This window comes from Magallana gigas, chromosome 8 (genome assembly GCF_963853765.1).
Source record: "Magallana gigas chromosome 8, xbMagGiga1.1, whole genome shotgun sequence".
NCBI classification, from domain to species: Eukaryota; Metazoa; Mollusca; class Bivalvia; order Ostreida; family Ostreidae; genus Magallana; species Magallana gigas.
The window spans coordinates 42,292,241-42,310,473 of record NC_088860.1 but is presented as its reverse complement, the minus strand read 5'-3'; the positions used below and the strand labels follow the sequence as shown (position 1 = coordinate 42,310,473).

Genomic DNA, 18,233 nt, shown 5'->3' with positions numbered 1-18,233 from the left:
CATCATGTAATTTTGCTTCAATCAGAGCCTCGTAAGAGGCATTTGTTATGTAGAATATTACATTTTTAATTTCAATATGACCTTAAAAAAAATTTAGAATTTTTTATATATAAAAACATATTAAACCACAATAAGCTATATTGGGCGTTTTTCATGGTTTCTTTTATGTACATAGTGAGTCGGTGTAATACGGAATGGGATTAGAATGAGAGATCTAATTTCAAAAACCCTTAAAACTGTATATTTAAAAAAAAAAAAAAGATCACCAATAGATTCAATTTACAATACTCCGTAAACAACACTGAAGTAAATAACAATTGATAAATAAAAATATATACCGGGTATATATATAAATAAATAATTACATGCGTATTATATTTGTATCATCTGCATCATCGCCATTTAGAAATTGCAAATATTTCAAAATAGATAAAGACGTGTTTTTTTTTTAAACTTTGACATCATACACTGTATTTATTTATAGACTTGGATATTTATCAGGTTTCACTTTTACACGTTTACTGATATCTTTCTGTTTCGCACCGTAACAGTAAATTGGTCACAAACATGGAAATTTCGTTGATTTCAAAATGGGTTTAAAATTCTAATGACTTAATTTTGAAATCATTTTTTTTATTCACGTATACTTGATAAGACATGCAAAAACATATAAATGTATGTGTGTATTTATTAATGTAATACAGGGGACCGTTCATATTCTCGAATATCTGTTGTCATAACACGGTACAGTGCGCCCACGTTAGTTTTAAATGTCTATTGCCAAAACAGGGGGTCAAAGGTCAATTTACGCATTTATGACTCTCGGCATTCCATAAATGGGCATCTTTAATATAGGAATTAATCTACGTCACAGATCGACATCGAGATATTCTGTATTATTATGTTAATGGGAGAATCTCTACCGTGTTTCACAGTGTTCACATGTACATGTATATACACTCCTAATACTATCACCAACTAGCACTGGGAATAATAATGGTTAACACGTGATTATCTTCACAACTGAGTCTCTCTCTCTCTCTCTCTCTCTCTCTCTCTCTCTCTCTCTCTCTCTCTCTCTCTCTCTCTCTCTCTAACACATGATATAAATAATCAGATGACAACCAATATCGGTAACACACATATATGATACAAACAAATCATTGAATTAAATTCTTACCCCCCCCCCCCCCACAAACACACACACACACGCCCACTCGCTTAGTTCCATATATACCTGTATCAAATTATTATATATTTTAGAATATGAAATTGAATTAAATAAAAAGTCGCTTAGCTCCATACACAACGTATATTCTCTATAGAAAATTGAACAAGTAAAGCTATAAGACTGTCGACTTCTCTAAAGAGGATGTAAGAAATAGCTATATGCACGATACCCACTGAATCCCAAACAATAACAGGAAAGTGATCAATACAATGAGATCACAATAACGCTGATGTAATCCCGTGGTTATGCATACATATGCACATATAATTCATCACGTATCTAAATATAATCTTTTCGTATTACAAATAAAATCAATTTTCTATGAATGGATTATAGATTTAACTATACATGTAACAGCGTTAAATACATGTACATGTATATACATGTATGTATGCATGTAGGCACTGACCTAGAAATTATGGAGAATACATGTATATGTATTTATAATACTACACGTGCACATATAATAGAGTTCTTACTTAACGTTACACTTAAGCCATAGCCATTAAGTTAAGTCCCCAAATATTGATTCTTACCTCGGTTTTATAAAACGAACTACAAATGTTTTATACACCATGCAGACTTTGTCCAGTCTGATTAAAACCATCCCAACTTTTCCGTCAGGAGAATGGTGGTGGTGGGGGGGGGGGGGGATAACCAGACTGGACTTCGTCTTAATCGCTACTATAAATGTTGATCTTTATATAATATAGTCCTCTATGTTTGTGTGGAAAAGTAGAAGACATTCATCATTTTTTTTCCCAAGATAATGTAGGATTTTTTTTCCAATTTTCTCAGATTTGTTTAAGACCATACCCTTGATATTCACATTTTACTCCTGGAGAATCACTCAGTGTTGATGAAAATGAATATATCTTTTTTCATTTGTTCAAATTTATATTCAAGATTCAAACAGATTTGATTAAAATTTTTACCACTATGGCGTTTGTTATGTTAAGATTCTTTTCTTAAACAAATAACTCCGGATTAAATTTTGATTTACAAACTGCGAAACGTATAACATGTTATTGATTTTTTTTTTTTTTTTTGAATTTAAAAATTAATAAACAAAGGAACTCCCCTGTTGTGACCCCACATCACATCATGATTTGAACAGGTGAATCTATCCTACGAAAGAATTACCAAAAATATGCCCCTGACCCCCCCCCCCCCTCGGGCAAATTCAAATAATCGCACCCCCCCCCCCCCCTCCGGAAAAATTTTCTTGCTCCGCGCATGTCATGCATACCATGTATTTGTTGACAATGGACAAGTGCGCAAAAATTGTAATTTATTTTGTGGTACACATAAGTACAAATGATGACACTGTTATATATTTTTTTTTACTCTCAGTACAAAAAAGTGAGATTAAATTGTGATCACATACAGTATAGAATGAGTCGTTTGTTAGATAAAGATGCTTATATCAGTGACGTATATATACGTCCGTGCTTATATCTATCTTATTTCTAACACAGTGTATGATATATAAATTTTCAAAAAAATGAGATTCTTAATTTATCTATTTTGTTTCAATGGTTTCCTTATCTGTGATCACATAAACTGTGTGTTAGTTCACACATTCTAATGAGCGTGTGAGAATAAAGGCGTGGTTTGTCAGTCATGTGACCTCATTGAATGAAATTTGCTAACGAGTTTACGCACTACCATTCCTAAATACAAAGTGACGTCAGACGTAGCTATGCGGATGAATCTAAATTTCATGTTTATTAAGGGTTATAGATCAAACTTCCCCTTGAAAATTACAACTATAGAATCAAATAGATAAGGATTATGGTAAACACAAGCAAAAAATCGACAGGTTTTTACCACGGTCCCAAGAAAACCCCATTATTGATGAACTCTTTCACGTCGCGCATTTATAAAACGTTGTCACAACCCTTATCAATGGAAAGGTCATTCAACATCAAAACGACAATTCATTCATAAGTGTAGGGCTTAGCTGGTCGTTTGCATAATATAGACTTGTACTATTCTTGGCAGACACAAAGTCGTATTAAAATGGACACTCTAGCTGTGACGGGGATTACAGTGGACATGTTGGTAAAATGGCAGGAGAATGGTGCGGAAGAAATATTGATTCTGGATAGCAGACCATTTATTTCTTACAACGAAGGCCATATTGTCACTGCCACGAATGTCCATTGCCCCCCGATTCTGAAACGGCGCTCGGGGGGATTCGTGGCCCTCGAAAACATAGTCCCTTGTGCCGAGAAGAGGGAGAAACTGGAGAGCGGGGACTTCAAAAGGGTCGTGGTTTATGATGAGGACACTGTCGACCTGGAACTCTCGGCAAAAGACTCGAATCTGTACTCGGTGTTAAAAAGTCTACGACAACAAATAGATTCGATAGAAGTGGACGAGCTGTGTTATATTAAAGGTCTGTATTTAATATCTAAACTAAACAAACTTTTTAATTTTTTTACACTGTAATTTGGAGACCGACCCCCTCTGAGACTATTTGCCCATATCGCCTATCTTGCTAGGGCATCAAGACCTACTTTTTTTAGGGGATTCGGCTAAAATCTGAAATGGATCAAATTATGTATTTTATTGATACCGGCATACTGAATACACATTTAGTATCACTGATATTGTAATGAATGGTTACACGTATTGTCAACAATACCAACCCAAACAGCCCCCCCCCCCCCTTTTCAGTGATAAGTCACCCCTACATTGCCACCCCTTCCCCCTCCTACCTATTTTAGTTTATCCCACATGTTGGAACATTGGTACTGAACCCAGGTGTTTTCTGTTCAAATAAAGGAAACAATGAACTTAATTTTACATTTAAAGTGAAAATAATATCCTGCATGTACATTTCATCAGTCCACGTGTAAATTCGGCCATGAATAACTATTCAATTATTCTCTTTTGAGAAGTGGACAGATGTTATCATGTATAATAAGAATATCCTAGCAGTGTTTTAAATAAAATTGTGGTTGGATGGAATGTCTGTCTGTATATGGTATAATATATCATCTTGAAGCTTATTTCCATTCTTTCATCTCATTAGATTAACAAATGATTAAAGATTTTTATTTACGACTGTTTATAATATGAAATAACATTCATACTCCTCTCCCCCATTTCTTTATTGTAATTTAAATTTTTTAAATTGAAAGTCTGACATGTCTTAATTAAAAACAATTCATTAGCCATACCCTTTCTAATTTGATCACACTTCAACTTTTACTTTCTCTTTCTCCCCTACCCCTCCCCTTTCTTAGACACTTTCTGTCAGTGCTTGAAATCCAGTATCTCTGAATATTAGTTTAACTATTTGTATCCAGATGTTATTTATAAGTTAAGTGTCATCTCCGAAAATAGTTGTTGTAACCATTTATTAAGCAGTTGGGTAAACACCATTGATTTCTAAGTTTTTTTTTTTTTTAAAGAAAACCCCTTTTAAACATTTGGACCAAAATAGCGTTTTAAATTTTATTTGGACAGTATATATTTAAGTAATACTATAATTGATAATGATAAGTCTTGCACACATATGAAAGTGCAACTGAAACTTGAATATAATTAATTTATAAAATAAATGTTCAATCATTATTAACTCAAAATATAAATGATTAAAGGAAGGAAATATCTGAATACATTATAGCTGACTCATTTATTGCGATAATTTTCCCTTTTATAAATGTAAACCAGTGTTGATATTTCAAGTTAATATTTTTAAACCTGGTGTAAACATTGAATTTGCAACACATATTTTGTTTTTACAAACTGCCCTACCGTAATTGAATCATTGATACACCAATTTAAATGTTTTTGGTTGAAGAAAAGTGTTAGTAGTTCTAACTTGATGATATTTTTATACTAATTGAGGCATGAACTACTTTGATACCATTAGTGATTATTAAGTGGTTCAACATGCATGTTAGTGGGTTAATATTGGCATTGACAAAAAAAAAAATCTTATCCATTAAAATCTGGCTGGAGAATTACGCGTTAATTGAACATGGATTAAGAAATTGGATTCTAATTATACTGATTTTATTAGCTATACACACGTATGAGTGTGTGTATTGACATTGTGACAAATTCATAAGTTATGCTGCCCTGTTCAACTTGAAAAGTCTGGGCCAGTTTTTCATATAATGATTATCAAAGAGGATTTATATTTCATGTAAATTTCTAAATTACATAGCCAGGCAAGTCAGCAGTTTATGCAAAGTTAGCGTGGTTAATACCTTCAAACCTTAAAAAAGGACATAATGATCCTCAGATTTTTGAAATTCCTAAACGTACAGATTTATGAATATATGCATGATAAATTAGGTCATTGATAAAACCAATTCTGACTAATACAACTTGGTTTTGTATAATTTGCATTTGACGTGTATCAAATTACACTGTTCTTTCAGTTGTATGATTTTAAAAAAATTATAATTGAATTCATAAATGAATCAATTTATTCATGTTGAAATTCATTCTTATTTATGATAAAAAAGAAAAAAAATGAAATCGGTAATGTAAATTATGCCTGTTAAAAATCTAAAATGTCACTGGATTGTAAGTTTTAAATCTGCATAATGCTTGCACATGCTCATGGTGTATAATTATGGAGAGTTGCATATAATCAAATAGTTTTCCATTGCTTCTTTTTATTTATTGATTACTTTTTATTAATTTCATTTTTAAATTTTAATAGTATTACTAATAACTTAATATTGCTCCTGTCATAAATTCAAGATAAACAATTTTCACATACATGTACATCAAAATGATTACAATTTCAACCCCTCTCCAGTCAATTGAATTTTTGTTCATACATGACTGATGTATCTATAAATAGGATCATGCACAAACAATTTTGGGCAGATTGTGTATACGTTCTAAACCGTAGTACCCTTGACAATTTTTTTTTTACCTTTTCATAGCGTTACTCACATCTTGAATATCCTTTGTTTCTGGACTATGTGGCTTGATCTGTATTAATAAAGACACAATAACGTGTTAAGGTCAGACGACACGTTCCTCAATTTTAGATAACTTTTTCCAGGAATTTGTTAATGGTTTACTACTACTTATACAAGCTTTCTTGCAAAAAATTAGGGTACCTTACCAGGCATTTCTGCAAAATACTAGAGTATGCAATTTCCTATATAATCTTCTTGAAAATACACTTGAATTGCTGATATAAAATAAATACATCTACAGCAAAGCAAAATTCACTATATTAGAACTATATCTCCACCGGGGCGGGGCTTTGAACTCACGACCTCTAGAACCTATACGCTACTGGCAGTCAGCGTCCACGGTTCTAACCACTCTACCATCTAGACACATTTAATCAAATCCAAGTAAATTTTGATCATTTTAAAAGTAATTATAAAATTAATATTTTTTATTGGAACTCTTTATTACGAGGAGATACAAAAAAGATTCTCGAGGAACGTGTCGTCTAACCTTAAAATATTTATTTTGCACTACTTCAATAAAATTGCAGCCTTTTTCATCAAATTTAAAGTTTTTCATCAATTTTTCACTCCTTACCATTCTCATTTAACAAAATAAAGTAACCTTACTAATACTTAGTTAAGATGAAATTGTTTCTATTTACTTTCATTTTGTTCCTGACAGCAAAATTATTCATAATTTATAAAACTAAAAGACGTTTAAAATATGCACATACAATATCTTAAATAATTGACCTAAATCTTTGAGCAGCTATTTAGCGGTTTCACACTTCTTCTGTTCATTAACTAAACCTCTAAATTCATTAACTCTGGTCTTTAGGTCTTCAAAACCAGAGGTTTTTTTAGACTATTAATGTCATTGCCTCTCTAGTGGAACCAATTAAACCCATGGTTGGACTTGGTTGATTCTGTTGCGAGTCTATTGTAAATAAAATTATTGTGCATCATTGAACTTCTTGATTTTAGATGAGCATGAAACTCAGTATGCAGCAGTATTAATATGTGTTACATCAAACAGCCAATGCTCTCAACATGCAGAATAGAGCCATGTTATTATGTAGCATACAATCATGCACTCAGCATGCAGTCATGCACTCTACAGCCAATGATCCATGCTCTCAACATGCAGTCATGTACTCCCCCAACAGTTAATGAGCCATGCTCTCAACATGCAGTCATGTACTCACCCGACAGTTAATGAGCCATGCTCTCAACATGCAGTCATGTACTCCCCCGACAGCCAATGACCCATGCTCTCAACATGCAGTCATGTACTCACCCGACAGTTAATGACCCATGCTCTCAACATGCAGTCATGTACTCACCCGACAGTTAATGAGCCATGCTCTCAACATGCAGTCATGTACTCCCCCGACAGCCAATGACCCATGCTCTCAACATGTAGTCATGTACTCACCCGACAGTTAATGACCCATGCTCTCAACATGCAGTCATGTACTCCCCCGACAGTTATTGACCCATGCTCTCAACATGCAGTCATGTACTCACCCGACAGTTAATGAGCCATGCTCTCAACATGCAGTCATGTACTCACCCGACAGTTAATGACCCATACTCTCAACATGCAGTCATGTACTCACCCGACAGTTAATGACCCATTCTCTCAACATGCAGTCATGTACTCACCCGACAGTTAATGACCCATGCTCTCAACATGCAGTCATGTACTCACCCGACAGTTAATGACCCATGCTCTCAACATGCAGTCATGTACTCACCCTACAGCTAATTAGCCATGCTCTCAACATGCAGTCATGCACTCTACAGCTAATGAACCATGCTTTCGACATGCTGTCATGTACTCACCCGATAGCTAATGACCCATGTTCTCAACATGCAGTCATGCACTCACCTGACAGCTAATGAGTCATGTACCGACCCGGCAGCTAATGAGCCATGCTCTCAACATGCAGTCATGCACTCACCCTACAGCTATGGACTCTAGAAAACATACAGCATTCAGCTATGAACTCAACTCTTAAAGCAGCTTTTAACATTATATGTAGGATCTGAAATACATTTAGCATAGGACAATGCACTCAGAACATACTAGAACATAGTCATGGACAACTTAAATAGCACTCAATAACATAGCACAGAGACTTCCTCTCAACATACAGCATGCACAAGGCTTTAAGCAGTTACCATCCATGCAATTACCACCCTATGCACTTGGAATAGTTGGCAGAATTCTTTGTATTATAATGACGGTTCATTTGTCCAAAACAAAGTTTTAAAGAAAAAAATTTGTCGTTTTAGCTTCTTTTCAAATTAGGATAAAATAATCTGTGTTTCGATCTAGCTGGTACTGGTAGATGCATAATAATGCTAGTATATCAGTAACTTACTGAAGAAAAAAACAAACAAGAAATATTTCCGTGTGTGTTGTAATATGGGCGTAAGGCTGTTTGATTTAAGATGAGATAAATATACAGTGGTGTTCGGTACACCTGCCCTTGATTGTAGGTCCTATGGACCAGTCTATTATTAAGTTTATCTAAATGACATTTTCATGCAGGTTTGCTGTCACAGCAGAATTTCGCCATCTAATCAGCTCTGCATGATGATGCACTGCAAAATTATCCATTTATATGAAATTAATGATGTTAAAGATGTGAAGATGCCATAAAAATAGCTGAGCAAATTTTCAGCTAATGTGCAATGCTTATCTATAGTGAACTCCAAGTCTCTAACTGTTAAATTTATTCTTTACAATGTATAAATATATTTGTGCAGATGTCAATATAATGTGTCCTTTACTAAGTAATTTTTCAATTTTTAAAAAAGTATACTGCATGGCAAATGAAATTTATCAACTAAGAAATTTCAACTTGAGATGAACCTGTTAGATCTAAACTCTAATGCAATGTGACAATTAACAAGTGCTGCAGCGAAATGCTAAAAAATGGAATTTTTCCGTAGTTTGAATTGAAATCGGTGCTAAACTAAAATTTCCAGTCCTGACAAAAAACTTCTGTTCTGAAAATCCTGGCATCTTGGAGTCAGTTATTTACTGGTGGCCAAGCTCTAATTATTGACTGGTGCCCGAACTCCAGCACAGAAGAAGGAAGTGCAGTTTATGGAGAGATAAACAATTTCCCGCTAGCATCGATTGATCCTTGCGTGGGAGTGCATCACTCATTATATCACTCATTATAGACATATTTCTCCCAGTTACATTGTTGTCTTCTGATTTTTATTCTCTCTCTCTCTCTCTCTCTCTCTCTCTCTCTCTCTCTCTCTCTCTCTCTCTCTCTCTCTCTCTGTAGCAAGTCGGCTCTGAACTCCTGAACTCGCGTGCTGTAGAAAATTAATGCTGAGAAATAATTTCACATGATTTTCATGTACTGGGTAATTTTGGCTGGCATAATTTTACCAGGATCCGTAAACATGTTTTTAGAGACGTAATTAGCCCCCCCCCCCCCCCTCACCCATCCCCAAGACACACATATACATGTACATCAACCATCGTCTATTACAAAAGCTGTTTTTATATAAGGCTCGAATTTGACCGATTCCTGTATCTTAAAAAAAAAGATTTTTTTCGAAAAGGCTCGTTTTATATTCCGAAATTTATTTTTTATACAAAACTCAATATCCTAGACTCTATAGATTTTTCTGTTGTGAAAAGCCTATAAATGTACTCTCTGCACCGGCATACCAAATATGTAAAACTGAAATTGATACTCAATGGTGAAACATGATAAACTGATTATTTCCCAAGTTAATGAAGGCGATAGGTTTCGCTGGCCATGGTGAAAATAGAAAATCACGGATTTTTGTGCTGATATAGAATAGTACCAAAAATATCTCTGAAGAACATAAATGGTCGAAAACTTAACATGCAGTCTCTGTCTGTCCGTCTTGTCAGCCTGGTTGTCTGCCTGTCTGTCTCCCCCCCCCCACCCCCCTCTCTCTCTCTCTGTGCACACTGAACCCTCTTGTGATGTTTTCCCCCATCTGCACTGCGTACCCTCAGCATGCGATCAATACATAAATAAATACATAGGGACAGAGTAATGTGTTTACTTGACTCGACCGAATTTTTCTTAATTTGTTCACAAAGAGTCTTTTAATTTATCAGTTCGCAGAAAATATTTATCCATATGTACTTTGATAAACGAACCGTTCTGCGTCCTTTATTATTATAGATGGAAACTATGTTTGTTCATTGACTAGATTTGCTTCGATCAAACGGGGTCGGGGAAATGCTGTTTTTACAAATATTTTCACATTCTTAGTGTAAGAGAAATGGAGAGGAAGCAATAAGTGCCCGTGCTACAGTCTTTGGCCTCGTTTACGTCATGTTTGATTGGAATACGATTAGGACTAATTAATACATCGCAATGCACGAACTAAGTCCTGAGTCAGATACACATGGCGGTATTCCACGAAATCCGGTTGTAAATTTTTGAGTGGTGACCTATCGTAAAACGCTATAAAAACTCGATACGTATAAGAAGAAAAACAAAATTTAGATTACGTATAAAATTACTCTATCTGTTGATCGATCGATCGACGTTTATTTTTATATATATTGATACCACGCGTATCTTTTTGTTTTTTAAAGAAAACTTCTAAATCTGATTCTATTTCTGTAAAGTTACATGCATGAAATGCTCAACCTTTCATTCACAACATCCTGTCAGAACACTTCACATTTTTTATCAACGAAAACAACAGTTTATTTACAGATACTGATTAAATACATGTATGTTAATGTACACAAAGGGACCGTCTGTTCAAAATGTCTATATATAGTAACTGATGAAATCGGCCGCGGTTCCTGGCGATGTGAATTTTTAATTAACCCCTTCCTCCCTCAACTTCTCCCCCGCACCAGTAATGGGAACTAGTCATGGGTTATCTCAATATTCACTTGTTGTTTATTCGGCGTGCTTCAAAAGGAAACGATCCTCGATTTAAGAATGCATGAAACGGACTACTTTCAGGGGACTACCGGCCAGCTGATTGTGGGATCGGCTGCTCTCTGTTTATCTAGCGCGGGATAAATCCTCGGGGTTTTCCTGAAAAGGAAAATTATATGAAAACCACGATCAAAGTAAAGATAAAGGCATTACCCTCTACTAAAAAGAACAAAACAAAACCCCGCAACCATGCCCCCCCCCCCAAAAAAAAAATATTAATAAAAAAAAATAATTAGAAATGGGAAACAAAGACAAAATAGCATTAAACATGCAAAAAAAAAAAACAACAACAAAACCAAACCAAAATATGATAAATCAACAGAATGTAATTACATGTATAATGTACAAACAATTGATTTAAATACTATTTTCATTACAGGAGGATTCAAAGAGTTCAGTTCATTATACCCCCAGCACTGCCGCTGTCAGTCCAAGCTTCCCACCAGCTGTACTCTGGAGACACCCGATAATGCACACAAACAGGTAATCACCCACCCAGGGGACTGAGAACAAGGGGGGGGGGGGGGGGAGTCCCCATACAATACCTATATATATATATATACTTAAAATTTGATTATTATATAAGTTAATTTTAGTGGTCAAAAATTATTTTATTGATATGAAATCATCAAGACTGAAATGATAACATATTTCAGATTTGCAAGTTGAAATTTGTTCAAAGTTGAAATATTTGCAAGGTGTTAGATATAAAATATATCTGCTAGAAATTGAAACATTTATCAAATAGTTGAAATAATTTTTTAAGAAGTAGAAACATTTCGTAAGAAGTTGATTGTTGTGTTTATAGGAGGCTCCGGTGGAGATCCTGCCATTCATGTACCTGGGGAACTTCCAGGACGCCTCCAACCTGGAACTCCTGCACCGCCTGGGGATCACCTCCCTCATGAACGTCTCCACCAAGTGTAAGAACCTGTTCGAGGACCAGTTTAGCTACATGAACATTCCCGTTGATGATAATCCCAATGCAGACCTGGCAGCCTGGTTTCCAGAGAGCAACGCTTTCATTGGTAGGTTTTGATTGAACAACTTTATTGTGTAAAACAGAAATTATCTTCTGGTTTGAAAGCAAAATTTTATTGTGTAAAATTAAAGATCATTTAAAGGACTAGCTTTCATTTTAAGCTTTGTCATGTAAAATGACTTCAAATTGGTGTAACATGTACTTGTTTTTTCAGTCTTTTAAGCATATACATGTATATAAAGTACTATTTATACTTTTTGGTCAGTTCTTCTGAAATCTTTTATATTTAAGGTCAGGCGGGATCAATCAATTCATCCATTATAATCTATATTTTAATATCTCCACACTGAAGATTTCCACTTCTGTAATTTCAAAATTACTGGTTTATTATCATGTTGTATAATATTTTTTGAATTGGAAATATAGTTTCAAATGAAAATCATGCCATTAAAAGTAAAATTCAAAATATTCTAACTCCAAAATTAGCCTGGTAATGCACCCTGAATTTTTTAACCATGAACATGTTTAAATGCAAAGAAATAATATGTAATATATCAAGGAAAATTTATTTAAAACTGAGAAACATCATGTTTCCTTAACAATTGACATTTATGAATGGTTGTATCAGCAGATAATTAATATTTGATTTAATCAAATCAAATTATGAAATGAAATGAATTTTCTGTGAAAAGTTGAGGACAATTTACCGGTACATGTATGTGTGCCGGAGTGGAGAAGGGATGGGTTTTATGATCCATTTGAACTGAGAGAGATCCACGGTTAGATATACTCAGTAAGGTACACAGTAGAACCTATCTTTATCTATCTACATACATGTACCTAGACTATACTAATAAATCAGACAGGCTTTGGAGAGCTTTGTTGATTTGTTCAATCCCGGCAGTTATTGGCACCTCGTGATCATCAGTGAATGCAGTAGTAAAGCAGGTCATCAGAGAATGTGTCAAAAACATGGGTGGGACGCATAGCTGGGTTGTTTGAACTTGGAGTACACTTCACTTTCGGGATATTTCTCTTTTATTTTGACCCCTTTCTGACCCATTAGTGTGATTACAGAGACATCACTGCTAGTACAGAACATCAAAGGGCCGGTACTACACAGTGACATTCCTTAAGTACTGATGAAGTCAACTACGTGGTGAATCAAACGCCGTGTTGTCAGTGTGTCATCATCCCTCTGTATGAAATAGTTAGAGAAGAAACGCTTAAAAATAAGAGACCCACACCTTTAATCAAAGCAAGACAATGCTTACTGAATCATTTTATTAACTTATAACCTTAATCGTAACTACTCTTTGTCAATGGGCATGATGAAGTTGTTATAGAGAAACAATGGAATAAATAGGTTATACTGATTGTATGGTTGAAAAATTATTTCTTTTTTTATTTTAGTTAAATCAAATAGAGGATATGAGAATTTATGTTAAAATAGCTCAGGCTTTCTTTTATTTCATTTGCAGATACAGTACGAGAGAATCATGGCAAAGTACTGGTTCATTGTCAGGCGGGAGTCAGTCGCAGCGCCACCATATGTCTTGCTTATCTCATGTACACCGCCAAGGTGGGGCTCGAGACAGCCTTTGAGCACATCAAATCTCGCCGCAGTGTCATATCCCCGAATCTGAACTTCATGCGACAGCTGGAGAATTACGAAAAAGAAATCAAATCCCACGATGGGACTCTGAATACCTCAGTGTCTGATTCCTCGATGGACAGTTCAATGGACACTTCGTCCAATGAGACGGCTAGCAGTTCCAGTTCAGGGTTACAGTCCAATAGCAGCTCTAGTCTCTCCCAGGGACAAGTGTTCGGGGGCGGAGCTTTTGACTTTACGTTCAGCCCCACATTTTCATCACCAAATACCCCACTTCTTTCTCCAAGTTAGCTCCTTCCTATCTCTTTCCCACTCCCCCCCCTCCCGTTTCAAATCCCTCCTTTAGTTCAGTTGTCATACAACCAAAGTGTTTTTTGGTTGTAGATGTAGTTTGATGTATTTTTTCGTACTAATACTTGTGCCAAATGCCACAACATATTATGTTTATTTAGTCATGCGACTTTCAACAGTGCAACTTGTTGTCGATGTTTTCTTTTTTTGTTCTTTGTTTTCTCCTTTAAAAGGCCAAAACTATACCACTGGATGGTGCTATTTCTGATTTCAAAAGATAAACATATAAGTAAGAGATCTACCGTCCAACTAGTGTAACCAAAACTTAAATATTAAAAAAACCACTGTATTTCACAAGTATCAGTAAATATTTTTTAAGTTACTAAAGAAACACATTTAGTTTAAAGCATGTTAATACCGGTAAAATATTTGTCAAGAATATACTTTTTATATAAGCTTCAATTATACAAGTAGAAGGTTTGATCTTTTATTTGATGCCACATGATATTTTTCTGGTGTGACATTTTGTTGTTCACAGAAACCAAAAAGATCTGATCATTTCTGTAAGGAGTTTTTTCTTGTCATTTTTGATTTCTTATAAAAATAGATCTCGTGTGAAATAATTAGTAATTTTCATTTAGATTTTGATATTGGTTGATATTTGATTATAATTTTAGGAAGTCTGTCAGGTAGCCGTCGAGGGACCAGTTAAATTTCTCAGGCACGTTTAATATACGTAATTCCAATGAATATTTTCTTTTTTTTTTCTCGCAAAGTCTCTTTTTTTAATCCAGGGAAATCACTTTTTTGTAAACATTTACAAAGAAATCATAATTATCAAATCAAAAATTTTAAACCTTGAATTGTAAATAATTTTCATATAGTAAATTGTTTAACATTTCATTGACACCAATGTATTTTTTGTTCTATTTTTTTCTTTTTTTAAATGGATAAACAACACATATATGTAAAACATATCCACTCCAACAGGTCTATAAATAAGGTTTTATGTTTAAAAGTTTAAGTTAAATTTTATACTTCAATTTTTTGTCATTGAATGCAATCATTTTCTGCCTTTTGTTTTGGGTGAAGATCGAGACACCTATAATAAAACCGGATGTTTGACGCCATCTGAAATATTTTAAATCATCTATATTTCCTGTCATCAATTTTTGATCTTAATATTGATATATATATATATATATATATATCCAGATCACAATGCCGATAAATGAATTAATGTTACTGTAATACATGCACAGTACGTGTAACCAAACTTGAGCAGTCTTTTAATCTATGAAATTATCTGTTTGGAATGGTTTGTAAAGGTTAGAATAAAAAAGGATTAAATTTGCGCCTGATTAAGGACCCTCTCTTCGCTGCACACAGTGCACCGAAGATCATATAATTAAGGTGGAATGGGACACCTCCATGCTATAATGTACTAATAATCAAAATAAACAATAAAATCAAGTTTAATTTTATGAATAGTTCTTTCCCCCTAACGCCCCTCCTAAAGTTGTCACCTAACAGCATAACGCAGTGGGTTAGAGGGTTTACTACAAATCTTCAAGTCATGAGCTCGAAACGCACTTGGAATTTGAAAATTTTTACCTTTTCAAAAAGTTTTAAAAACTTTTTTTTGTTAAATATTGCAAAATTTGAAAATTCTAAATTGATAAAAGTTTTTTTTAATATACTTTAATTTACATTGAAAATATAGATAGATATGCAGACATACCACCTTAGTGATAAATACTGTGTGATGTTTTGCTTTTAGTGATCTGTTCTTTGATGTAAAATAAAACTGCTATTTACCGTGTATGATTTCTAACCAATTCATGTTGTGAAACAAATTGTTTTCAATAGGTACGTTATCAATTTAATTTTCTCAAAAATTTTGCCGAGAATCACTTTATTTTCACTGAATATCTTTCCTCATTGGTTAATGATACATTCCCTATGTTTAAGACAATTAGAGGGTCCTTAATTTTGATATTTTTGTGATAAGGTACATATTGGTCAGATTTAATGACATAATTTACTACAAAAATGGGCAGTTAAAAGGTATGAGTACATACAACACCATCCTCAGATAACGGAAACAGTATATACAATCATTGTTAATCTTAAAATCATTTTTCTAAATATCAGTATGTAGCAATTAAAAAAAAAAGATGCATAATATTTTTTCAAATCATATTTTAAATTTTAAATCATTCAATGTTATCTGTATGACATCAGCAAAGTTGTGCATATACAAACAAGCAAGAAGAAATCCACTTGTGACAAAATGTTGTGTGTAAACCATTAGCATAATTTCATGACAGTGTAAATAATGATTGTAATGTTGAATAGTGTATATGTTAGCTTTCTGTAATTTTGATTTCTTTTGTTTACCCTTTTTTCTGGGCATCATTATATTCTCTAACTATTGTTTCTGTATCGCTTACATTCAGTTATTAGCTATTATTGTGTAAAAGCTTTAGAAGACTAAGAAGGCAGGAGAGGTTCCCCCCTTTGATGTTACATAAATATAAGCTTCATGGTTAATTTTTCCAGGATATAACATGAAACATTTTATGCAGAAGTTTATTTATTGTAATTTTTTTTTCATTTTTCATTTTATTTTAAACAAATTTTTGTGTTTATACATGTATATTATTATTCAGAGTTAAAACTTGATTTTTTTTTTCATGTATTCAGTTTTTTTTTCTTTGTTAAGAAAACTTGTGCAAGTTGATGTTTTAGTAGTTTCAAGGTTACAAGATGCATATCTTTAAACACTTTGTGAGATTGTTGTCAAAAATACTCTAGGAGAGAAATAATGTGTTGTATAGAACGGCCTGGATTCTTAGAAGAAGGCTTCAAAACAAATAACAGTACACAAAACTTCTTGTGAAAAGAATAATGATTTGTTTTACATGTATGTGATTTGCGAAATCCAAAGTAAAAATTTAAAACTGTTTATACTTGTTTGTAATTTATTTAGACATATGTATGTCTACAGAATGAAATTGAACACTACATATTTTAAAATAACACAAAATGCAAACGACTCTGTTAAATGACCTTGAAGTAAAATTAATTTCAACTTTTGAAATTTACAGTCAGTGGAGTTGAACTTATAAAGCGAATCAACGTTAACTCTTATGTTTTTTTGTTGATAGTGACCAATTTATGGATTTTTAAAACCATGTTAAAAGGATCATTGATGAATTTTAACAATGCATGTAATTGGTGTGGAATTAAAATAATAATTTAAAAACAACAATCAATCAATGGATTTAACTTTAATTTTTTTTAGCATATGTCAAATTTGTTCATTTGAACAAGTCTGAAGATGATATTAGTTGGGTCAACTGTTTACAATAATTTTCACTTATTACCCTAGCTGCAATAATGTAGCCCTCTCCGATTTTTTTTATATCTGATGTTTACTGGAGAGTTACTCTCCAAAAAAAAAAAAAATCGGGAGAGGGCTACATTATTGCAGCTATTATTACCCCAATGCACTTATACTGCCAAAAGAGAATGGCGATCATAGATTAACACTATATACAATACACACGCAGCTTCATTTTCAAAATTTATCAGAAACTGTAGAAGTAGAGCCATTGCTCGAAATTCCTGCGCTTTGGTGCATGAAAACATCCAGCCTTTTGTACACTTTCCCATCTCATGCAGGGATCTAGAAGAGATATTAATTTCCAATTGTAAAATTAACAAAAATACCCCCGGACACCCCCTCCCCCCCAAAAAATTTAAATCCGCACATGCGTCTTCCCAAATTAATGATTTCTGATCCGTTCCTCTCTACGAATGGTCATTATATTAGCGGAGCGAAAGAGAAACACTTGAATGGACCATGTACAATGCGAAGAGAGCCAAAAGCTGCAGATGTGGCGAAAACCTACCAGAAAATGTTTACCCAACTAGTTATTACCACCCCCCTGTTTCCGCCATTACTCCGACTGCCCCCCCCCCCTTTATTATGTACATGTAACTGATGGTTGGTAGATGATTCACCTGTGTAAATTCACCACAACCATCCTGCGCGGACCCTGAATTTTTTTCCAGGGGGATTTCAGGGATTTTTGAGTTGGCCCCGGGGGAGCAGGGGGGGGGGGGGGGGGGGTTTCCGAGGCATATTTCGATGTAAATTTAAGACATTGGAATATTCCAGACAACCCCCCCCCCCTCCCCCCAA

At 34.1% G+C, this 18,233-nt stretch overlaps 1 protein-coding gene across 1 annotated transcript; it reads left to right on the top strand.

Annotated features, from left to right (window-relative positions):
- Nucleotides 1–3,134: 3,134 nt before the first annotated feature.
- Nucleotides 3,135–16,991, top strand: LOC105347192 (dual specificity protein phosphatase 4). Its single transcript, XM_034473522.2, has 4 exons — nt 3,135–3,632; nt 11,515–11,618; nt 11,944–12,163; nt 13,599–16,991. Exons 1-4 carry the CDS (start codon nt 3,254–3,256, stop codon nt 14,021–14,023), a joined length of 1,128 nt encoding a protein of 375 aa, XP_034329413.1. The 5' UTR covers nt 3,135–3,253; the 3' UTR covers nt 14,024–16,991.
- Nucleotides 16,992–18,233: the final 1,242 nt, after the last annotated feature.